This window comes from Stomoxys calcitrans, chromosome 4 (assembly GCF_963082655.1).
Source record: "Stomoxys calcitrans chromosome 4, idStoCalc2.1, whole genome shotgun sequence".
Classification (NCBI taxonomy): Eukaryota; Metazoa; Arthropoda; class Insecta; order Diptera; family Muscidae; genus Stomoxys; species Stomoxys calcitrans.
Window position 1 is genome coordinate 18,877,130 of NC_081555.1, and position 25,112 is coordinate 18,902,241.

At 37.2% G+C, this 25,112-nt stretch overlaps 2 protein-coding genes across 7 annotated transcripts in view; both read left to right on the plus strand.

The window, feature by feature from the left end:
* Window positions 1–25,112, plus strand: part of LOC106087098 (nuclear RNA export factor 1) — a 59,954-nt gene that overhangs the window by 6,971 nt on the left and 27,871 nt on the right. The window lies entirely within an intron of this gene.
* Window positions 1,160–15,066, plus strand: LOC106087097 (putative sodium-dependent multivitamin transporter). 5 transcript variants are annotated; one of them, XM_013252009.2, is made up of 2 exons: window positions 1,160–1,735; window positions 12,846–15,066. In XM_013252009.2, exon 2 carries the CDS (start codon window positions 12,952–12,954, stop codon window positions 14,962–14,964), a length of 2,013 nt encoding a protein of 670 aa, XP_013107463.2. In that variant the 5' UTR covers window positions 1,160–1,735; window positions 12,846–12,951; the 3' UTR covers window positions 14,965–15,066. The 5 variants fall into 5 exon arrangements, with proteins under 5 accessions (XP_013107463.2, XP_013107460.2, XP_013107464.2 ...); XM_013252006.2 differs by having other exon boundaries at window positions 1,160–1,699; XM_013252010.2 differs by having other exon boundaries at window positions 1,160–1,596.

Sequence of the window (25,112 nt, forward strand, 5' to 3'; positions counted from 1 at the left end):
CGCGGTATTGTGGGTGCATAGAGAAAAATTGTCATAGCGTTGGTAACAAAAATACAAAAGATAAAGTCATAGATAGGGAAAACCAGTTTTGAAACTGGGGTATATCCTAAGAACTTCTTTTAAGTTGTTTTTATACCCACCACCATAGAATGGGGGTATACTAATCTAGTCATTCCGTTTGTAACACCTCGAAATATTCGTTTTAAACCCCATAAAGTATTTATATTCTTGATCGTCTCTATGTTCTGAGTCGAACTAGCCATGTCCATTCGTCTGTCGAAATCACGATAGCGGTCGAACGCGTAAAGCTAGCCACTTGAAATTTTGCACTAATACTTCTTATTGATGTAGGTGAGAATTGCAAATGGGCCTTATCGGTTCAGATTTAGATATAGCTCCCATATAAACCGATCTCCCGTTTTGACTTCTTGAGCCCCTGGAAGCCGTAATTTTTGTCCGATTTGGCTGAAATTTTGCATGTGGTGTTCCGTTAGGACTTTCAATACCTGTACCGAGTACGGTTCAATTTGGTCTATAACCTGATATAGCTTCCATATAAACCAATCTCCCGATTTGACTTCTTGAGGCATTACAAGCCGTAATTTTCGTCCGGTTTGGCTGAAATTTTGCATGTGATGTTCCGTTATGACCCAACAACTGCGCCGAGTACGGTCCAAATCGGTCTATAACCTGATATAGTTCCCATATAAACCGATCACCCTTTTGACTTCTTGAGCCCCTGGAAGCCGTAATTTTTGTCCGATTTTGCTGAAATTTTGCACATTGTATTCTATTGAGACCTCCAACAACTGTGCCAAGTACGGTCCAAATCGGTCTATAACCTGATATCGCTCCCATATAAACCGATCTCCAGATTTGACTTCTTGAGGCTTTACAAGCCGCAATTTTCGTCCGGTTTGGCTGAAATTTTGCATGTGATGTTCCGTTATGACTTCCAACAACTGTACCGAGTACGGTCCAAATCGGTGTATAACCTGATATAGCTCCCATATAAACCGATCTCCCGATTTGCCTTCTTGAGCCCTTAAAAGCCGCAATTTTTGTCCGATTTGGCTGAAATTTTGCATGTGGTGTTCCGTTATGACTCCCAACAACTGCGCCTTGTAAGGTCCAAATCGGTGTATAATCTGACATAGCTCCCATATAAACCGATCTCCCGATTTAAGTTCTTGAGTCCTTACAAGACGCAATTTTTGTCCGATTTGGCTAAAATTTTGCATGTGGTGTTCCGTTATGACTTTCAATAACTGTACCGAGTACGGTCCAAATCGGTCTATAACCTGATATAGGTCCCATAGACGGTACGTATAACCGGCTGCCATGGGGTACGCACAACAGGGTATCTGTGATTCGAATTGAACTCAATGTTCGCCTTTGCCCGTTTTTCCTTGTCTTTTTTGTTTTTCGTAATTTTCATGTGTGCTTCTTAACACCCAATGAGTGCCTATAGCATTCACATCCAGTAATTGCTAATAACGCCATTAAATTGTTTATCTCAACGCCGGCACATGGTTAATAATTATAATTGTGCCATGGTGAAAGGTGCGCTGCATTTATCTGCCATAGCTGGAATAAGTAACAACTCAAATACACATTTAGGAAAAATAAAAAAAAAATTAAGAAATTATTTTTAAAAAAGTGATTTTTAAAATGTCAAAAGCCTGAGATTTAATGGACGGTAAACAAATTGGCCACAAAAAAAAACAAATTAAGAGTAAACATTATTAAAAAAAAATACAAAAACTTTAAAAAAAAATGCAAAACCCCACAAAAAAAGTGAATTTTACAACAATTAACACTTGTGCAATGGAGGTTGGATAAACTATATCATAAAAATAAAAAAGATATTGTTATAAAATATAAAAAAATAAAACTTATAAATGACATCATTATTGCTTTGTAAAGAATGTTAATAAAAAAAGTGGAAGCAAATTTTTCTACTGCAAAATATTGGAATTTATAAAAATAAAGAAGTATTATTAACAAAATATATACAGCGGTCAAAAAAAGTATTCATCATTAGCAAAATTGATAATAAATTCACTTATTTTGGGTAATTGAAGAAAATTTAAAGTAAACAAATAATGCAGTTTTATGCAATAGTTTATTTTTCGTAATATGTTTTAAAATAAATTCAAAAAATAAATTTAATTAGCGCAAAAAATGCAATTTTATATAATAACACCAAAAACAGAACAAAAAAAGTATTCATCATTGATGTGCTATCATCAAAGTCAAATTCAAATATTATTTGGGAATCCCCCTTTTCTGTTTTATTTAGTAAAGGAGGCTTTGCCTTTGACAGCAAATATTTAATTTCATTGAAAATATAGTTCTTGTCAAAATGGGTCGTAAGCAAAACGAGGTTTCTGATGAGGTAAAAGTTTTGATAATAAAACACCACAGGAATGGTTTAACTCAAAAAACTATCAGTGAAATATTAAATAGACCACGATCTACTATACAATCCATCATCAGAAAGTGGACAGAAACGAAAACTGTTGACAATAAACCAAGATCTGGTCGACCAAAAGCACTTTCAGTTGGAGATGTGCGTTGGCTAGTGCGGCAAGTTCAGAAAACTCCGAAGACAAATGCGACCATTCTTCGTAAAAACACTATGGAATATTTAGGGAAGGAAGTTACTACACAAACAATTCGAAATACACTCAAAAGGCATAGTTACAGAGGAAGAACTGCACGTAAGAAGCCCTTTATAAATAAAATAAACCGAGTGAAAAGGCTAAACTTCGCAAAAATGTATGTAAAACAGCCCGAATCATTTTGGAAAACAGTCATTTTTGCAGACGAGAGCAAGTTTAATCTTTTTGGGTGCGATGGAAAGGTCATAGTGTACAGAAAACCAAATACAGAGCCTGAAGAACGAAACACAGTTGCTACTGTAAAACATGGTGGAGGTGGTTTAATGGTTTGGGGGTGTATGGCGGCTTCAGGAGCGGGAAATCTTGAAATTATTAATGGAGTAATGGATCATAAGTATTACATTGACATTTTAAAGAGGAATTTAAAAGATAGTGCTGTAAAACTTGGGCTTGGTAATAACTTTCAATATTATCAAGATAATGACCCCAAACATTCTGCTTTAAATACCAAGATGTGGATGCTCTATAACTGCCCCAAAGTCATTAAAACTCCTCCTCAAAGTCCCGACTTGAACCCAATTGAACATCTTTGGGAACATCTCAAACGCAAATTGAGAACGCGCAATTTTTCGAGCAAGAGTCAAATGCAACAGGTGATAATGGAGGAATGGACTAATATAGACCAAAATATAACCGCTAAATTAGTCCAATCGATGTCAAACCGTTTAAAAGAAGTTATAAGACGCGGTGGTCGAATAACAAAGTATTAATTTTTTTAAATTATGTTATTTATTTTTTTGTTTTTTTGCAATGATGAATACTTTTTTTGTTTAATTTTTTGTGTTCAGCTGTAAAATGGCCCTTTTTGTTCCAATAAATACTATTTTTTTCTTTAAAAACAATGAAATTGTGTACATATATATCACACAAGCACTACTGCATCATTAGTTTAATATGTTTTTATTCCAATTGTCTTTTGTAGACTTATTAAAAAAAAAACATTGAATGATGAATACTTTTTTTGACCGCTGTATAAAAAAATAAAAAAAAAACAAAATACCCGTTTTAAAATGCATATAAAATGACCGAACACTATATGCAAAATTTTAGCCAAATCGGACAAAAATTGCGTCTTCCAGGGGCTCAAGAAGTCAAATGGAGAGATCGGTTTATATGGAAGCTATATCATGTTCTTAACCGTTTTGAACCGTACTTAGCAAAGTTGTTGGGAGTCATAACAGAACACTATGTGCAAAATTTCAGCCAAATCGGACAAAAATTTCGTCTTATAAAGGCTCAAGAAATCAAGTCGGGAGACCGGTTTATATAGGAGCTATATCACGTTCTTGACCGATTTGAACCGTACTTAACACAGTTCTTGGAAGTCATAACCGAACACTATGTGCAAAATTTCAGCCAAATCAAAATTGCGTCTTATAAAGGCTCAAAAAATTAAATCGGGAGATCGGTTTATATGGGAGCTATATCAGGTTGTACACCGATTTGGACCGTACACGGATCCTTTGTTGGAAATCGTACCAAAACACCACATGCAAAATTTCAGCCAAATCGGCCAAAAATTGCGGCTTTCAGGGGCTCCAGAAATCAAATAGGGATATCGTTTTATATGGGAGCTATATCAGGTTGTACACCGATTTGGATCGTACTCGGCTCCTTTGTTGGAAATCATACCAAAACACCACATGCAAAATTTCAGCCAAATCGGCCAAAAATTGCGGCTTCTAGGGACTCCAGAAATCAAATCGCAAGATCGGTTTATATGGGTGCTATATGAGGTTATAGACCGATTCGGATTGTACTTAACACAGTTGTTGGAAGTCGTAACAGAACACTGTGTGCAAAATTTTAGCTAAATCGGACAAAAAATGCAGCTTCCAGGGGCTTAAGAAGTCAAATCGGGAGATCGTTTTATATGGGAGCTATATCAAGTTATGGACCGATTCGGACCGTACTTGACACAGTTGTTGGAAATCGTAACAGAAAACTATGTGCAAAATTTTAGCTAAATCGGACAAAAAATGCGGCTTCCAGGGGCTCAAGAAATCAAATCGGGAGATTGGTTTATATGGGCGGTATATCTACATCTGAACCGATATGGCCCATTTGCAATCCCCAACGATATACATCAATAATAAGTATCTGTGCAAAATTTTAAGTGGCTAGCTTAAAGCGTTCGACCACTATCGTGATTTCGACAGACAGACGGACGGACACGGCTAGATCGACATAAAATGTCAAGGCGATCAAGAATATATTGGGTTGCCCAAAAAGTAATTGCGGATTTTTCATATAGTCGGCGTTGACAAATTTTTTCACAGCTTGTGACTCTGTAATTGCATTCTTTCTTCTGTCAGTTATCAGCTGTTACTTTTAGCTTGCTTTAGAAAAAAAGTGTAAAAAAGTATATTTGATTAAAGTTCATTCTAAGTTTTATTAAAAATGCATTTACTTTCTTTTAAAAAATCCGCAATTACTTTTAGGGCAACCCAATATATACTTTATAGGGTCTTAGACGAATATTTCGAGGAGTTTCAAACAGAATGAGGAAATTAGTATACCCCCAGGTTGGGTGGAGGGTATAAAATAATAGAGTAAAATATTGGTTGGTTTGTGTTGCAATCTCTGACTTTCCTTTTCCAACTTGCAAAGAAAGTCTCCGATCATTGAGCTCGTCTCGAAAGAGAAAGAAACAAAAATTCTAAAAATAAATGATCTTCGCCCTAAAAGGCAAAAAACTAGAAAAAGAAAAAAAAAATTCGAAAAAGCTCGGCCGGGATTCGAACCCACGGAGCAACGGAAAGAGCCGTCGCCATTGCCGTTGTCTAGCATTCGAAGCCATCAATACAACTTCCAACAGATGCACAAGAATCATGTGTATGCCATGGGAGTAGTGTAATTGTGTAGACAAAATATCTACCATTACACAAAAACACATGCATTGGGAAAAGTATAGCTAACAGACAGGGTTGACGAGCGTGGTTAATGTGGTATTTATATCGTAGAGGCGTTTTCGCAATAAATTCGGTATAAGTGCAACATACCAACGTATGGCCCTTGACGTCTTCACACCTAATATGACCGATGAGTTATTCTAACCAAATTACGAAACGCGTCCCATAGTGGTTGGTGAGTGCTGCGATCTCTGACTTTCTTTTTCCACTTTGCAAAGAAAATTTCCGATCATTGAGCTCGTCCCGAAAGAGAAACAAACAAAAATTGTAAAATTAGGTGAAAATACATAAATTATGGTAAAATTTTGCGCACTCGATGCTGAAATAAATTTATCATAAAATCCAAAAAAAAAAGAAAAACTTTAAATTTATATATGCATATAACAATTTGTCACTAAAAATAAACATTTCATTGGGAAAATATTGCTCTGATCAAGTGTCTAACAATTGTATAATCAAAAGATTAGGCACTTCATATACTCTACTCTCAATTGCCTGGTTGATTTCATAGATAAAATCACTGGAATATAGTGCTGAACTAATAAGAACGAAACGAAACCTTTGCATTCGTTTGATAAACCTTAAACCAACAAGGTGATAAGCAATTAATATTGCAAACAACATTGAGGGTACAAAATAAATGAAAACGGAAAAATGTAAAAAAAAGTTGAAAAAATTAAACAAAAATAGTAAAAAAATTAAACAAAAATTGTACAAAAAAATTAAAACAAAATATTTGATAAATTTGTTATAAGCGAAATGAGAAAAAAATCATGTTAAAAACAAAAAAACTTTGGATAATTTTAAATTTGAAAAACGAAGAAATGTTATGCAAAAAATTTAATGTCGAGAAAATTTTTAAGAAAAAAATAATGTGTTGTGTGAAATGAAATCAAGATAAAAAATATAAAAATAAATCACTGTCTAAACTGCGAATAAATAAAAAATTTCTATAAAAGCCGCGCGTTCCATTGAGAAAAAACTTTGTTAACAGCGGTCTTATATTGCGTTGCCCAAAAAGTAATTGCGGATTTTTCATATAGTCGGCGTTGGCAAATTTTTTCACAGCTTGTGACTCTGTAATTGCATTCTTTCTTCTGTCAGTTATCAGCTGTTACTTTTAGCTTGCTTTAGAAAAAAAGTGTAAAAAAAGTATATTTGATTAAAGTTCATTCTAAATTTTATTAAAAATGCATTTACTTTCTTTTAAAAAATCCGCAATTACTTTTTGGGCAACCCAATATTAAAAAAAAATAATAAAATAAAGCAAATGTTAAATTTAAAAAATACACATTAAAAAATTTAGCTAAAAAATAAAACAAATAAAATCAAAAAAAGTATTATGAAAAAATAAAAAAAAAAAAATAAAAACGAACAGCAAACAAGTAAAAAGGCGTTAAGTTTGGCCGGGCCGAACTTTGGATGCCCACCACCTCGGGTATATATGAAAACCACCTTTCGTCAAAGTCCAGTGAAATATGCATAACTTATGCCCCCATAGCAGCTATATCAAATATGGTCCGAATTGGAACAAATGCGACACGGGCATTGAGAGGTCTAATAAACCCAAGTCACTGTTCAATTTTGGTTCAATAGTGGTCCTTTTGGCAGCTAAATCCAAATATAAACCGATCTGAACCATATACGACACAGATGTCTAAAAGCCTAACATAAGTCACTGTATCAAATTTCAGCGAAATTGGATTATAAATGCGTTTTGTATGGGGCCAAGACTTTAAATCGAGAGATCGGTCTATATGGCAGCTTATCGAAATCTTAACCGATCGAAGAGGGATGTCGAAGGGCCTAAAACAACTCACTGTTCCAAATTTCGGCGAAATCGGAAAATAAATACGCCTTTTATGGACCCAAGTCCTTAAATCGAGAGATCGATCTATATGGCAGCTATATCCAAATCGGGACCGATCTAGGTCAAATTACAGAAAGATGTCAAGGGGCCTAACACAACTCACTGTCCCAAATTTCGGCGACATCGGACAATAAATGCGCCTTTTATAGGCCCAAAACCTTAAACCGATCTGGATCAGATTGAAGAAGAATGTCGATGGGCCTAACACAACAAACTTTCCCAAATTTCGGCGACATCGGACAATAAATGCGCCTTTTATAGGCTCAAAACCTTAAACCGAGAGATCGGTCTATATGTCAGTTATATCTAAATCTGGACCGATCTAGGCCAAATTGCAGAAAGATGTCGAAGGGCCTAACACAACTTTCTGTCCCAAATTTTGGCGACATCAGGCATTAAATGCGCCTTTTATGGGCCCAAGACCTTAAATCGAGAGATCGGTCTATATGGCAGCTATATCTAAATCTGGACCGATCTAGGCCAATTTGAAGGAGAATGTCGATGGGCCTGACACAACCCACTGTCCCAAATTTTGGCAAAATCGGACAATAAATGCGCCTTTTATGAGCCCAAGACCTTATCTATATGGCAGCTATATACAAATCTGGATATCATAACAAAATATTGAGTTACCCAAAAAGTAATTGCGGATTTTTCATATAGTCGGCGTTGACAAATTTTTTCACAGCTTGTGACTCTGTAATTGCATTCTTTCTTCTGTCAGTTATCAGCTGTTACTTTTAGCTTGCTTTAGAAAAAAAGTATAAAAAATGTATATTTGATTAAAGTTCATTCTAAGTTTTATTAAAAATGCATTTACTTTCTTTTAAAAAATCCGCAATTACTTTTTGGGCAACCCAATACTTCGTGCAAAAATTCATTCAAATCGGATAAGAATTGCGCCCTCTAGAAGCTCAAGAAGTCAAGTCCCCAGATCTGTTTATATGGCAGCTATATCAGGTTATGAACCGGTTTGAACCATATTCAGCACAGTTGTTGGATATCATAACAAAACACGTCATGCAAAATTGCATTCCAATCGGATAAGAATTGCGCACTCTAGAGGCTCAAGAAGTCAAGACCCAAGATCGGTTTATATGGCAGCTATATCAAAACATGGACCGATATGGCCCATTTACAATATCAACCGACCTACACTAATAAGAAGTATTTGTGCAAAATTTCAAGCGGCTAGCTTTACTCCTTCGGAAGTTAACGTGCTTTCGACAGACAGACGGACGGACGGACATGTCTAGATCGACATAAAATGTCGCGACGATCAAGAATATATATACTTTATGGGGTCTCAGACGAATATTTCGAGTAGTTACAAACAGAATGACGAAATTAGTATACCCCCCATCTTATGGTGGAGGGTATAAAAAAGTTAAAATTTAAAAAAAAAATTAATTAAAAATAAAAAAGAAATAATAAAAAAAAGTAAAAAAATAAAACATACAAAATAAATAAAGATAAAGAAAAGAAATAAAGAATATAGAACATAAAAAAATTTAAAAAAAAAAAAAAACAAAATAAAAAAATAAATAAAAGAAAAGAAAAAATAACAGAAAATAAATAAATAATATCAAAGAAATATGTATATATACATATATGTATCCGAAGCATGGATACTTGCGAAAGTAGATGAGTCGATACTTGGAGTGTTTGAGAAAAAAATCCTTCGTAAAATTGTGGACCAGTCTGTGTTAATGGGGAATATAGGCGTCGTATGAACCACGTGCTGTATGACGACGATGGCATAGTTAAACGTATACAACGTTTGCGTTGGCTAGGTCATGTTCTCGAAATGAATGAAGAAGTTCAGCCTAAGACGTCTTGTGAAGGGACCATAATAAAATACGCTAAAGGAGAAGATCAAAACTCCGATGAAGTGACCAAGTGGAGACAGACATGTCGAACTTCGGTATGAGAGATTGCAGAAGAAGCGAAAAAGATCGAGGCGTTTGGAAATCTACGTTCGGCCAGAGGAATAAATTTTCCTTAATGGCCCAATTAAAAAATAAAAATAAAAAAATAAATAAAAATAAAAAAAAAATTAAAAAAAAAATAAATAAAAATAAAAATTAAAAAAAAATAAAAAAAATAAATAAAAAAAATAAAAAAAAATAAATAAATAAATAAAAAAATTTATAAAAATGAAAAAATAAAAATAAAAAACAAAAATAAAAATAAAATATAAAAATAAAAAAATAAAAATGAAAAAAAATAAAATAAATAAAAAAAAATAAAAATGAACAAAAATAAAATAAATAAAAAAAAATAAAAATGAACAAAAATAAAATAAATAAAAAAAAATAAAAATTAAATAAAATAAAATATAAAAACAATAAAAAATTAAAAACAATAAAATGTTTAAAAAAATTAAAAAATTTAGGAAAAAAAGAGTATGGAAAATAAACAAATATGAAATTTTAACACCGGTTTATTTGGTTTTAATATAGGTTAACAGATTTCCTTTATAGAACTGCCAAATAAATCTATCGTAAGATTTCATTAAGTTTTGTGAAAAAGGCCTAAAACTCGTAATAAAATAAAAAAATAAACAAAAAAATGTATTTGACTTAAAAAATAAATAAACAAATGTAAAGCCACTTTAAAAAAGTAAACAAATGACAAAAACCCCCTAAAAAATAAAATTAATAGTAAATAAATATGAAATTTAAAAACGTATCTTTAAAAATATAACAATTACACAGAAATAGAAAAATTAAAAAAAAATTATCAATTATTTAAAATTACAAACTGTATGTGTTTATTTCAAATTGTCTTTAATGCCAACATGTCAACTATTTTTCGAAGGTCTTTTTTCCTCCGCGACAATTCAATGTCGGCTATAAGCGTGCTTAATCTTATCGCATAATTTATAGATAAAACGTGTACGGCTATAAGCCGGAAAAATCACAAACATTGTATTGGCTATCGCTAACGTTAAGTGTGGTGGTAATTGAATTATAACAATTTGCTAAAGATAATCCCTAAATGACTTTCAATATAAGCTAAAATGAAATATGACTGTCAACTGTAGTTTTTTAAAACGTTTCAAAGAATTTAGACTACTATAGGGGCAATAAAATCGGTAATTTGATATTTTTAATCCCCATAAGTTCTAATAGTTCTTAAGCCCCATAAGTTCACAGCACCAAGCGACTTGAGGACTTTGTTTTTACATTTGCCAGACGGAGCATAAAAAACAAGGTCTTCATTCAGAAACACCATCACAAAATATTTTGAATGGATTTCGAAAATATTTTTCACTGATACAACAGACATCATTCGATTTACTGACGATCAAGCGACTGGTGAATAGGTATCGCAAAAATCTTTCACTGGCATGTTAGAAGCCTTATTTACCTCTTTGCCCCTTGTCGAGTTTTCTTTTTGTTGCCTATTTTAGTGCGAAACACAAACCAGACAATGGTCTTCTTGTGATTTGTGTGCAAAGAAATGACACTATGTACGCATATAGGATTTTACGTCTCCCTTCTCAAAATCATTTCGTCCTGTCGATGTATTTGTGGAGAAATCAGACACATGTTTACAAGATCACGTATATTGGAGAAGAGACTCCAAAATGTGGAAGGCCCGTGCCCTCTACCGGCACTTGCAGTAGTGACGAAAAGAGAGTCCGGGCTTTTGGGTTATGTGCCTTCTTCCCTCAAACGAGGGGCGATAATACAAAAGGTCCATTGGTCGTCTCCAGCTAAGCGTACGACCAATGCGACCATAAAGAGCAGACAATGCATAAACAAGTCGGGACACGGAACTGTAATCGATCATTTGGTTATTCGGTAATGTTCCATTCAGTATCTTCGAATTATGCTTTCAAATTCTGTTGTTGTTGTAGTCAAATTTTTATATGTCAGTGGCAAGCAAGCTCCTTTCGATCCAAAGCACCGATCGCCGCAGAAACAGGGTGGCCATTGCGTATTTAAAGACGCCAATAACCCGCCTTGGCATATCGACCATCATAGGCACTCAGTATTTGTGCAAGAGCCCGGCCTCTCACTGGGACTACTCGATATCGCTGATTGTCTGCGATTGCAATTGCAGCTACTACGCAACTTGTGGACGCGTCGGGTAACTCGCAGCTAAACTTCTCGTGACAGCAATGAACATCACACAGATGTTCCAGGCGGTGTAGTGCTCACAGCTATCCCGTGGCGGGTTTTCAAATTCTCGACCTCTTCTCTATAAAAATCGTGTGTGACTTGCAATATTCCTTTGAAACCCTCTTCCGAATCAGTCTCTATAGTCAAAAACAAACCCGTTTTTAAAAAACAAAAAACTTTTTCGTTTGTTTCTCTTTCGAGACGAGCTCAAGATAGGAGGCTGTGTAGTGCTCACAGCTATCCCTTGGCGGGCTTTCAAATTCTCGACCTCTTCTCTATAAAAATCGTGTGTGACTTGCAATATTACTTTGAAACCCTCTTCCGAATCAGTCTCTATAGTCAAAAACAACCCCGTTTTTAAAAAACAAAAAACTTTTTCGTTTGTTTCTCTTTCGAGACGAGCTCAAGATAGGAGGCTGTGTAGTGCTCACAGCTATCCCGTGACGGGCTTTCAAATTCTCGACATTTTCTCTATAAAAATCGTGTGTGACTTGCAATATTACTTTCAAACCCTCTTCCGAGTCAGTCTCTACAGTCAAAACAACCCCATTTAAAAAAAAAAAAAAAAACAACTTTTTCGTTTGTTTCGAGACGAGCTCAATGATAGGAGATTTGAAAAAGGAAAGCCAGAGATTGCAAAACACACTAACCACGCGTTCCATCTTTGGTTAGAAGACTTGGAATGTTGTATTTGAATCATATTAATTGCGAAAACGCCTCTATGATACAAATACCACATTAACCACTCTCGACAACCCTGGCTATTAATTCTCCTTTTTCCCAATGCATGTGTTTTTTTCAATCGAACGTGTTACCCCATCTTAACGATCCTTTTAACATCCCTGTTTTCCCACTATTTATCTGAGTGTTATTAAACTTTTGTCAACTCTTTTTGTTAATACTCTCTGTGAAGCCTCCCCATTGGTGCGTTTTTTATTGTAAACTAAAGTCACACATACACACATGGTATTTACGCACATGGCTAAACTGTCAAGTCCACCAAAAACAGCTGTTCTCTTTTCTGCATACCATGTTAAACTTTTGTTTTGAATCAAATAGTAAAATTTCCATTTTTGCATATTAAAAAATAGGGGAAAAAACAGCAAAAATACTTTATACCTAATATAAATTCACTTAAAAAACAAATATAATTGTTTGTTGCTATGGTTAATTTATGAAGAAAAGACCTTCGAAAGATAAATGGCGGTGTTGGTGGTGTCAAACAAAAAATTCTTGTTTTAAATTCCAGCAAACATGACGTTGTGAAAAGCTGAAAGTCCAAAACTAAATAAAATTTATACAAATTCGAACTACACCACCTTTCAAATTTAAGAAGAAGCAACATCAACGACAACATGGCTCAATTGGGAGCCTGGGACTATACCATCTTGGCCATAGTGCTTTTGGTATCTGCGGCTATAGGTGTCTACTATCGTCTGACTGGTGGCAAACAAAAGACTACACGAGAATATCTACTAGCTGATCGTTCCATGCCCATACTGCCAGTGGCTTTTAGTTTAATGGCCAGTTTTATGTCCGCCATTACATTGTTGGGTGTTTCGGCGGAAAACTACCAGTTTGGCACTCAATTTGTATTGATTAATATATCCTATGTTCTGGCCACGCCGGCAGCAGCCTACTTAATATTGCCTGTCTTTTATCGCCTCAAAACTGCCAGTGTTTATGAGTATTTGCAGCTGCGTTTTGGTTATGCCACCCGACTCTATGCATCCTTGGCATTTTCGGCGCAAATGATTTTGTACATGGGTATTGCATTGTATGCTCCAGCCCTGGCTTTGGAAGCGGTCACCGGATTGAATATTGTTTTCTCCATAATTATTGTGGGTGTGGTTTGTACTTTCTATGCCACTTTGGGAGGCATGAAAGCTGTCTTGGTCACCGATATATTTCAGTCGCTGTTGATGTTTGCCTCTGTGTTTTCAATCATCATATGTGCTGGCATCAAGGCCGGTGGCTTGGGACCCATATGGACAGCAGCCCAAGAGGGTGGACGTTTAGAGTTCTTCAATTTCAGTGTGGATCCCACTACAAGGCATACAGTTTTTACCCAAATAATTGGTGGCATGGCCACATATTTGGCCATATATGGCGTTAATCAGACCCAAGTACAGCGTCTACTCTCAGTGCGTAGTTTGAAGGATTCAGCCAGATCTTTGTGGTGGAGTTTGCCCATACTCATGCTGCTCAGCTTTACAACTTGCTTTTCGGGTCTTTGTATATATTACTACTACAAGAACTGTGATCCTCTGCTGGAGGGCAGAATTACTTCTCGAGATCAGTTAATGCCTTTGTTTGTGGTGGACACCATGGGTCATTTGCCCGGCATATCGGGCTTGTTTGTCTCCGGCATATTCTCGGCCAGTTTGTCTACCATATCTTCAGCCATATCATCTCTAGCTGCTGTAACCTTGGAGGATTACATTAAACCCTTGGTGGCCTATACCAAACGCATCGAGCTCAGTGATGCCAAAACCACTTTTTATTCAAAATTGCTGTCTATACTTTATGGTGGTGTATGCTTGGGATTGGCCTTTTTGGCTGGCTCTATGGGAGGCCTATTGCAAGCAGCTCTTTCGATTTTCGGCATTATTGGAGGCCCTCTGTTGGGTCTATTTACATTGGGCATGTATGTGCAGATGGCTAATCAGAAGGGCGCTTTATCTGCCTTAACGCTAAGTTTTGCTTTTTCATTCTGGACGGGTTTTGGCAAACCAAGACCTCCCATACCTACTCTTCCCTTGGAAACCGATGGTTGTCCCGTCAGCACTAACCCAACTAGCCATATTAGCAAAATATTGTTAAGCAAAGTTAGCAACTATGCCGAAGAAGAGCCCCACTACTTTTATCTCTATAGAGTTTCCTATATGTGGTATGCTGTTTGCGGTTTTCTAATAGCATTTTTGGGTGGCATAGTGCTATCCTGGATCTTTGACAAACTCAAATGGGATTCTAATGACAAAATCTACACCGATAGTTCCAGAACTTTAATTAAACATGAGCTATTTGTGCCTCCCATAGCCAAACGTATAAGACAAAAACAAATGCCTTTGGTTGTGGTCACGGCCAGCTCGGAAATTGGCAACAGTTCTTCACGTACGCCCAGCTTTGTGGAGGAGGAGCCGCCCAATAGTAATTTAACCAAGACCTATACGAATTCTACGGAATTAAATGAAAATTATACGACGGAAGACGAATCAATTGGCGAGAGTAAAGAGGATCTTTCGAAATCTTGCAGTAACTCCAATGGCGGCAAAGGCAGCATGGATGTTATACCCGAGGAACAAGAACAACACACAAATGGCTTAATGAAAAATACGAACAATTTATCAAGCGATGCAAAGCAATAATTAAGATAGAAAAAAATATGAATTGTACATATTGTTGATAAGATTCAAGACTTTATTTAAGAAATAAAGTGCATATTTATGTTGAGTTTTTTTTATACATGAGCATTTGAGAGTTGTAAAATTTCTCAAGAATTTAAACGAGGCTGCATACAATGAGAGCAGTGTTACTTGTGTTATTTATTTATTATTATTATTTTCTTTTTTTTGCAAATTTGTCCATGAACTTTCATTCCACTAAGGAACTGGGGCAAACTTCTGTTATTTAACGAGGCGAATTTTGTTAAATTCGTTTTAGGGCTTCCCACTCAGAAGTTTATGTCCAATGTCAGTTCTTAACTTTAATGCAACTTCAGTATCTTTACGATCAAATTTAAAGCCAATATGGAAACTCTGTGCATTTTCCACCTTATAAAAACGTCTACTACGTTGTGCATCATCAGTGTCTCTACGACCTCATTCGAAGATGCCATGGAAACGATGTAGGTGTTGCCATATTGTCTAGTTACCGCATCGTTTAGATATCTAGCCGTTATGCATTATCAGTGTCTCTAAGACCACATTTAAAGTTACCATAAAAACGGTGCAGATTTTTGCCTAGTTACCGTATCGCTTAGATATCTAGCTGTTCTGCATTATCAATGTCTCTACGACCATGTTCAAATTAATTAAACAAACATGGATCTTTTCTTTGTTAGGGCTTACGGTTGTACCCTAGTGTCCCCTATTGGAAACATATCGTTCTGTCAATGTATTTGCAGAGATCTCTTGGAGAAAATATTTGCAAGATGACCTAGATCATAGAAAATTCAGCTTTCCCATACTCTTGCCGCCATCGGGCATTGCCAGGTAGGATTCACGTTAGAGAGCTCAGTGAGCTCATGTCCATTAAAAGCGGTAGGTCTGCCGTTAAATGTCCATTGTGAGGACAGAGGGTTTTGGTAATACGGCAACAGAGTAAGATTCCATCTTACAACATTGGCCATGCCCACTCCAGGTTTGGTAAGGTTGAGAGTAAACGTCTAGCAATTTCGCTAGCTAACCGCTTTATTTGGTGACCTTAGACCCATTGTGTTTGCCCAAAAAGAGAAGAAGAAGAGTACAGATAGAGCTAAACCACAATGCCGTGCAAGGCAGTTATCAAGAAACGAGAGGAGTTTGACGGACTGGAGAAGCATCCACATCAGTGTCATTTTCTTCCCATCTGCTATTTCAGGCTCCTGAAGTAGTCCAGGCCACCATGGCGGAGAGGTTAGCATGTCCGCCTATGACGCCGAACGCCTGGGTTCAAATCCCGGGGTGAACATCAGAAAAATTTTCAGCGGTGGTTCTCCCCTCATTGGTAAGGGGAGATTTAGTGACATTTCTGAGGTATCCTGCCATTCCTTCTCTAACAAGTGGTTTGGCTATGCAACACGCTATTCGGACCCAGCATAAAAAAGGAGGCATTGAGCTTAAACTTTAATCGTACTGCACTCATTGATATGAGAAAAGTATCCCCTGTACCTTAGTGAAATGTTCATGGGAAATTTTGTATTTAGTAGTAGTCCAGTATGACGAGAGGGACACAAAATGAGCTTGACCGTCTCCAAGTACTCCCATCGCTGCGTTCCGCCAGCGATCGGATCTATTCAAGTATATGGCTACAACAGAAGCTTGCAGAAGTCCATCTTTCCCTGTGTCCAGCGCGATATTAAAGACCTGGCATTGCAATGACCAAGCAGTAATCTTGTTGTTGTTGTTGTAGCTACACTTGAGCAAGCTCGTTCTGGTGCCAATAACCGATCGCCACGGGAACAGGTTGGCAACTGGTTATTTAAAGGCGCCAATATCTCGTCCTATCATATCGAGCTTCATAGGCACTCAGTATTTGTGAACACCACACAGATCGGACCGCAGTGAGCCAACCTGTGTAGTGTTCACAGCTATCCTGTGCCGGGCAGTAATCCTGTCAATAGCCCGAGTTCGATTTTCCTCAACCCTAGGATAAATGCCCTACCGTTCCTCGAGAAAGTCAGTGACAGGGCCTCGGTAGCTCTAAAGATGTTCTGGTTGTATTCACCAGAACGACCTTGTTCCCCAAAGGGATCCATATTCTCACATGCAAGTATGTAGCTACAACAGAAGCTCTTTCTGTGTCCAGCGCAATGTCAGAGATCTGGCATTGCTATGACCAGTTAGTAATTCTACAATATCAGTAGCCACAGTTCGATTTCCTTAACTCTAAGATAAGTTTCGTAATGTTCCTCGAGAAAGTCTGTGACAGGGCCTCGGTAGCATTGAAGAACTTCCGGTTGTATTCATCAGAACGATCTTGTTCCCCAAAGACATCGCTATTCCCACATGCAAGTATGTAGGTACAACAGAAGCTTGCAGAATGCCGGCTCTCTCTGTGTCCAGCGCGACGTCAGAGATCTGGCATTGCAAATACCATTTAGTATCCCTACGAGTATCAGTAGTCTGAGTTCGATATTCCTTAAACCTAGAAAAAGTTTTCCGCGAGAAAATTAGCCAAGGTATCAGCCCGTCTATCGTATCAAGGTGCAGGTCGACAGCCGCCTCATTTCCAGTCATCCCTCGTTCGAAAGACAGATAATCTTTTTCATGATTCAAAGATTTTTAGCATCTCCTAACCACATATGACCCGACGCCGGAGCCTATTGTACCACTTGACCCTCTATGTAAACGGTGATAGATTCAACAGTCAGCCTGCCCTTGAATTAATTATCGCAGCCAGGGCTTTTAGGATTGCGAACACCTCCGCTTAAAAACCCTACACCCTCCGAAATTTTGAAAAAATTTCTAATAACTTCCAAAACAGAAGAGATATTGTAGACCTCAAGCGGGTAGGGAATTTTTAGCCCCCATATAACTCACCTTGCCATATCGAGCGTCATAGGCACTCAGTATTTGTGTAAGAACCAGTGTCTCACGGCCTCCGCGACTGCAATTGCAACTATTCCGTATACGAAGCTATGCACTATCCGCAACCTGTGAACGTGCCCGATAGCTCCAAGCTAGCTTAGCTTCTCGTGATAACGATAAACACCACACAGATCGGAGCTCAAGTTTCAAGCCGTGTGGTGCTCATAGTCATCCTGTGTCTCAACCTTGGCGGCATAGTCCCCAACAATTACCAATGTATTGCTATTAAATCAGCGCGTGGTGTAATCACCTTTAAATCTTGTTGAGTACTAGTAGCTTTTTACCATATCACTGTCCCATATGCCAGCACTGTCCCTACGATTGCCGCATACATTGAGTAGATTATGCTTGTTTTGCCTCCAATATTCATAGTGAATAAGACTCGTTAAGACCACTTTTTAATAAAAACGTCATATGAGGTTCTCCAAAGATGCCGGGGGTTGTGGGTACACAAAAGTTTAACCTGTCCCAACTAATTTCCGTTTTTACTTGTTAAGGTTTACCAGTCAGCTGCTATGAAGGTTCTGTTGTTCAGATATAGTTGATTTGCGATAGCTCATAGTTTTATTTTCTTAAAAATATGTTTTCTTGAAATCTCGGATTTGTATTTAAAAATGTTCCATTTCTATTTGAAATGCCGTCACGATTGTGACACATGAATTTCAAATTTCTTATCAGTTTATTTCCTCTTTTTCCATTCTGTGCCGACAAATGGCTCATATATTAATTAAATTTAAATAAATATTATAATAATGAGATATTAATTTACAAGCAAACATGCTTATATAGTATGTAGTATATTGTGTTTCGTTTACTTTTTGCGCTTCATATTTTATTTGAACTAAATGTTTTTTTTATTTGGCCGTTATAAAAATACTGGGGGAATTTGTATAAGGTGTTTGCAAATTTGAACTTGAATTTTGTTTTTGCATTTCATAGAAGTTCTTCTCTTGTGCCAATTGCCATAAGGCCAAGTACTCCATTAAAGCCTTATAGGTTAAGGTCTCTTTGTCATCATCCTCTGAGCCTGGCTTCTGTGAACTCGCCACCTCATCCTCCTCAACATAGCTTAGCTTATCCTCGCCCACAAATTCGATAATTTCCTGCAGAGAAACCGGCTCCCGAATCTCTGAGGGTTTGACAATTTTTCCAATATGTGTTGGTTGCTTCTCCATTGCGGTTTTATCTTCTTCGATTACCTCATTTTGATCACCAGTATTTTGAATTATAACATAACAATGTAAACGTGTTATAAGAACACCAAATATTATTAATTTTAAGAAAAATCCCATTTTCTTGCTAACAGTTGCGACTTTTCCAAAAGTTTTCGTTGTTTTTTGTATCAATTGTAAAATTAAACTGTGCAGTAAACGTTCGTCAAATGTTCTATGACAACTGAGAACAAAATTGATATGATCGCTGTCAGCTGGATGCTGAGAGAGAGGATGAGAAAATTTATTGAGATTGTTTTCATGTATGTTAGGGGTAGGAAATAGTTTTTGGCATGCTATAAAATAAAGTGATTAGATTATTGTTGATGTTATTGTGGGTTATGTCTGTATCTATTATTCGTGGGCTAAGATTCCTCATTTATCCACACACTAGGAAATCTGACACTCAGATGAGACGAAGGTTGGCTGAACAGATAAACACTTGACGACCGTGGTTCGAGGCGGGACACACGTAGTATGTTGATTTAGTTGTGGACGACTTCACTCTGACGGCCTTCTTGGACATGGAAGGGACTTTAAATAACGTGCAGTTGGAGTCCATACATGGTGCTCTGGTGGACATTAGTGTCCCCATCTTTTGGTATTGTTGTAACCACATGCCTATATGTAGAGGTAGCGACCCTTGTCAAGCTTGTTCGGGTCTATAGGACTGATCATAGAGGAAACGTTATGGCTATTGGTTTATTTAAAGGCCTGAGCCAGTGACGTCCGGCCTCTCACTGCGTCCTTCAGTTGATATTGCTGATTGTCCGAGACTGCAATTGTACGAACTCCTTATGGAACACTCCACTTTCTTAAACCAGTGGACGCGCCCAGTAGCTCGCAGCTAAGCTTGTCGTGATGACGATGAACACCACTCCAATGGGAGCTCAGAATTCCAACCCGTGTTATGCTCATAGTTGTTTTAGAAGTGTGTTGTACACTGAGGCAGCAGCCCTTAACGGTTGTACGTACTGGGTCAACCCGGTACGTACAATCGACTGCCATGGGATAGGGGTACTCATAGTTATCCCGCACCGAGCCTTCTTTTGATGAATTGGATTGGTGGCATAACGGATTATCAATACATCACTGCGGAATGCTTAATTAGGAAAGTTATGAAATACTGGGCAGGTACTTTTCACCAGGAGGAGAAAGCTGGATGTTTTCAGTGGACCTGTCCTAGATGGAGTGGAGCTACCGCAAGGAGGAACTTGGAGAAAAGGCTCAAATGAATGCGTTCTACTCCTGTCGAAACTCGGTAGGTAGTTGGGGGGCTTAGGCCGTGGACGTTTACAGCCCATTCTAACCTATGGATATCTGGAGGGGCATGGGGCTCTGGAAAACTGTGCCCTCTGCAGGATGATCGCGAAGGTACAGAGTACGGTGGCAGTGTTAATAAAGGAATAGTTCCCTAATAGAGGCGCAGAATGCCATTCTTGACCTTAGGCCTATACCCCTGCATGTTTGGTGTATGGCTACAAAGATAAGCCTAAAACTGAGGCAGTTAGGTAGGTATCTGGCGCTACTCAAACTTTGGGTATTCTTCTGTACTGCTTGGGACCATTCCCAATGATGTTGCTTGAAGGCATTCATTATACAGCGCGACTGATTATACCACGGCTTCTGGACGAGTGTAGCGTTTTCAGGCGCAGGTCCTCGCGGTCCTTGAGACTATTTCTATGTGAGAGCGGCGACCCGGTCAGACACTGAAGGCTCTGTCAGAAAGTCATGTAAGATTTAGACTGGTTAGAAGAAGCAAAGAACTTCTGTGTCCCGAACTATCAAGAGTTGGCGGGGAGTGAAGCGGGCCAGAAATGGCTCACTGATCGTGCTGCGGAATCTGTGAGCTTTGTCATTCCGAGCTTCTTGATAGGGTTGACGCCTTTTACAATGACCGCGCGAATCAGTCATGGGTTGCATGGTGTCGATTATTTCGTGGAATATGACCTCGCTTATCCTGGGGCTGAGAATGAATGACCTCGGACTGCTGATAGGAGTCCTGACTCATTGCAACGTCAGTTTTTGATGTCGCGGTGGACATTGGAAGAAACGATCTTCTGCAGTGAAACGATGGCGAGGAGAAGTTGGAGACGCTCGTTCACTTTTTGTTTCTTTGTCCCGCAATTGCGAAAAGGACACAAGGTTATCGGTGACCACCACTTTCCGTGCCGGGATTCCCTGCTGATAGGAGTCCTCACTGGTCGTTGCAATGCCAATTTCTGACGTCCCGGTGGACATAGGGTGAGACGAAATCTGCACCAATCAAGCACCTTTGGTATCTTTGCCCCGCAGTTGGGAGAAGAAGACACAAGGCAATCGGTGAACAACCCTTTCCGTGCCTGCATTCCCTTCTCTTGTCATTCTGGAGTTTTGTATATCTTTGAAATGGCTGACTGGAGTTTCTTCTCGATTTACAAATTTTTTGGTCTTGTATGCTGTTTTAATTTTTTTCTGCCGTTTTGTGTTGTCGTGTGCTTTGTATCTCTATCGGGATTTTCGCCTTGTTTTTCTCTTCTATCTCCTTCAAGGGCAAGTATACGCCTACAACAGAGGTTTCTAGTCACAAGCCCTCCTACCTATGTTACCAACGTTCGGTGTTTAGGGACTAACCTACGTTCGGTACTCTACGATTAAGATCAGGTGGTCTGAGGCAAGAACATACAGCGGTCAAAAAAAGTATTCATCATTAGCAAAATTGATAATAAATTCACTTATTTTGGGTAATTGAAGAAAATTTAAAGTAAACAAATAATGCAGTTTTATGCAATAGTTTATTTTTCGTAATATGTTTTAAAATAAATTCAAAAAATAAATTTAATTAGCGCAAAAAATGCAATTTTATATAATAACACCAAAAACAGAACAAAAAAAGTATTCATCATTGATGTGCTATCATCAAAGTCAAATTCAAATATTATTTGGGAATCCCCCTTTTCTGTTTTATTTAGTAAAGGAGGCTTTGCCCTTGACAGCAAATATTTAATTTCATTGAAAATATAGTTTTTGTCAAAATGGGTCGTAAGCAAAACGAGGTTTCTGATGAGGTAAAAGTTTTGATAATAAAACACCACAGGAATGGTTTAACTCAAAAAACTATCAGTGAAATATTAAATAGACCACGATCTACTATACAATCCATCATCAGAAAGTGGACAGAAACGAAAACTGTTGACAATAAACCAAGATCTGGTCGACCAAAAGCACTTTCAGTTGGAGATGTGCGTTGGCTAGTGCGGCAAGTTCAGAAAACTCCGAAGACAAATGCGACCATTCTTCGTAAAAACACTATGGAATATTTAGGGAAGGAAGTTACTATACAAACAATTCGAAATACACTCAAAAGGCATAGTTACAGAGGAAGAACTGCACGTAAGAAGCCCTTTATAAATAAAATAAACCGAGTGAAAAGGCTAAACTTCGCAAAAATGTATGTAAAACAGCCCGAATCATATTGGAAAACAGTCATTTTTGCAGACGAGAGCAAGTTTAATCTTTTTGGGTGCGATGGAAAGGTCATAGTGTACAGAAAACCAAATTCAGAGCTTGAAGAACGAAACACAGTTGCTACTGTAAAACATGATGGAGGTGGTTTAATGGTTTGGGGGTGTATGGCGGCTTCAGGAGCGGGAAATCTTGAAATTATTAATGGAGTAATGGATCATAAGTATTACATTGACATTTTAAAGAGGAATTTAAAAGATAGTGCTGTAAAACTTGGGCTTGGTAACAACTTTCAATATTATCAAGATAATGACCCCAAACATTCTGCTTTAAATACCAAGATGTGGATGCTGTATAACTGCCCCAAAGTCATTAAAACTCCTCCTCAAAGTCCCGACTTGAACCCAATTGAACATCTTTGGGAACATCTCGAACGCAAATTGAGAACGCGCAATTTTTCGAGCAAGAGTCAAATGCAACAGGTGATAATGGAGGAATGGACTAATATAGACCAAAATATAACCGCTAAATTAGTCCAATCGATGTCAAACCGTTTAAAAGAAGTTATAAGACGCGGTGGTCGAATAACAAAGTATTAATTTTTTTAAATTATGTCATTTATTTTTTTGTTTTTTTGCAATGATGAATACTTTTTTTGTTTAATTTTTTGTGTTCAGCTGTAAAATGGCCCTTTTTGTTCCAATAAATACTATTTTTTTCTTTAAAAACAATGAAATTGTGTACATATATATCACACAAGCACTACTGCATCATTAGTTTAATATGTTTTTATTCCAATTGTCTTTTGTAGACTTATTAAAAAAAAAACATTGAATGATGAATACTTTTTTTGACCGCTGTACATATATCTAGGCCTAGTGGCCAATCTGTCATACTCGGCTTATTGTACGGGAACAATGGGTTGTAGGCGTCTATTGATTTAAATGTATTGAAACTTTAAGTAGCCGAAGAAATCTGAATTCAGTCACGATTCACTTCACAACTTCCAACAAATACACATCAGTCAAAATCTTTTCCGGTGCCAATTTGTCTATCGGTGTTTTAAATAACTATTAATTTTCCCATGAACATTCCATTTAGGAACTGAATATACTTCTCTCATATCAACGAGTGTGGTCCGATTAAAGTTTAAGCTCAATGAAAAGGGACCTCCTTTTTAACGCAGAGTCCGAACGGCGTGCCGCATAGCGACACCACTTAGCAACACAAGTATTAGTAAGAGGATAACCAAGGTATATTCATTTACAGGTAGTGGCAGTTGCCCAACAACAAAATATTAAGTGCACTATCTGTCAAAATTAGTGATTAGTGCAACTCTGATTTTGTGTATGTTACTAGTTCCCGCCATTTTCATTGTTTGTGTGTGTATGGTTCTTAACCATAATAAACACACACACAAATTCGTTCACAGATAGTGTTCTTCGCGAGAAAAACTGTATTCTGCTGTTAACGGTACACACCTGGTAATTATGTCATGAGGATAACCACCTTCGAAAATGTTTTCTGATGTTCATGCCTAGGCGCGGCGTTATAGGCGGACATGTTAACTCATGCTTACTAATTTTCTAATTACTTTGCCCTCCTTTTTTAAAACATTAGAATAAGGTTTTTTAATGATACAACGCATATTATTGTTGGCTGCCCTCCCTATTGTTTGGCCTTTCCTTTGCTTGCCTTTAGCAAATATTTGTTTTAATTTTTCAATTATCTGTTTTTATTATACTCTATGGCCTCATACAAAATTTGATAGAGATTATAATCCAGATAATAATGTGGAACTTATTACTCATTGTGTCTGTCTTTCGATGTTTACAATGTTAGAACACCCTCACATCTGCTGATAAGAAAACTAACATCCCGTTAGTCATACCCCCAATACAATCCGCTAGGCTGTCATCGTCGTTGTTGTTGTACAACGAGTATTCAATTGCAAGATAAATTAATGTTGATTTTCTGCTGTTTTAAACCCTAGACAAACCTACACACATATGACATTTATCTCTTAATTTTGCTGAGAAGAAAAACGAAAAGCGTAGTATAAAGACTTTTTTTGTGATTTATTAATTTTATGACATAAATATTTGTCTGGGGTCACAATTTCTTATCTTTTTAATATTTTAATAAAAAGAAAACAAATGCATACGAAATGATTTACAAAATTAATATATGTACATATATATAAAATTCTTGAATATAAGGGTATTTTTATAAACTTATTTTTTAATAAATTTTTTAATACTAGTATGGATAGTTTTGTGGTTAGCCTTTTATCGTTTCTTGTTGTTCTTCATCGACACTTATTTCGGTTATTAAGACAGGTGCTTCTGTCGATGATGGGGTTAGAGTTTTCCGGAATGTTCCGGTATCACTGGGCTGCGCTATTATCGTTGAGGTAGTACTCTGAAATATAAGAAGAAAAATTGAAATTGACGAAATTGAAAGTTTTGTTTTTGTCTCCCTAGTGGTTTAAATTGTGAAGAATCAATTGACTTTGTGGTTTCATCTACTTATTTAAAGTCGTAGCGGTTTTAGATCGCATTATTGTGGTTT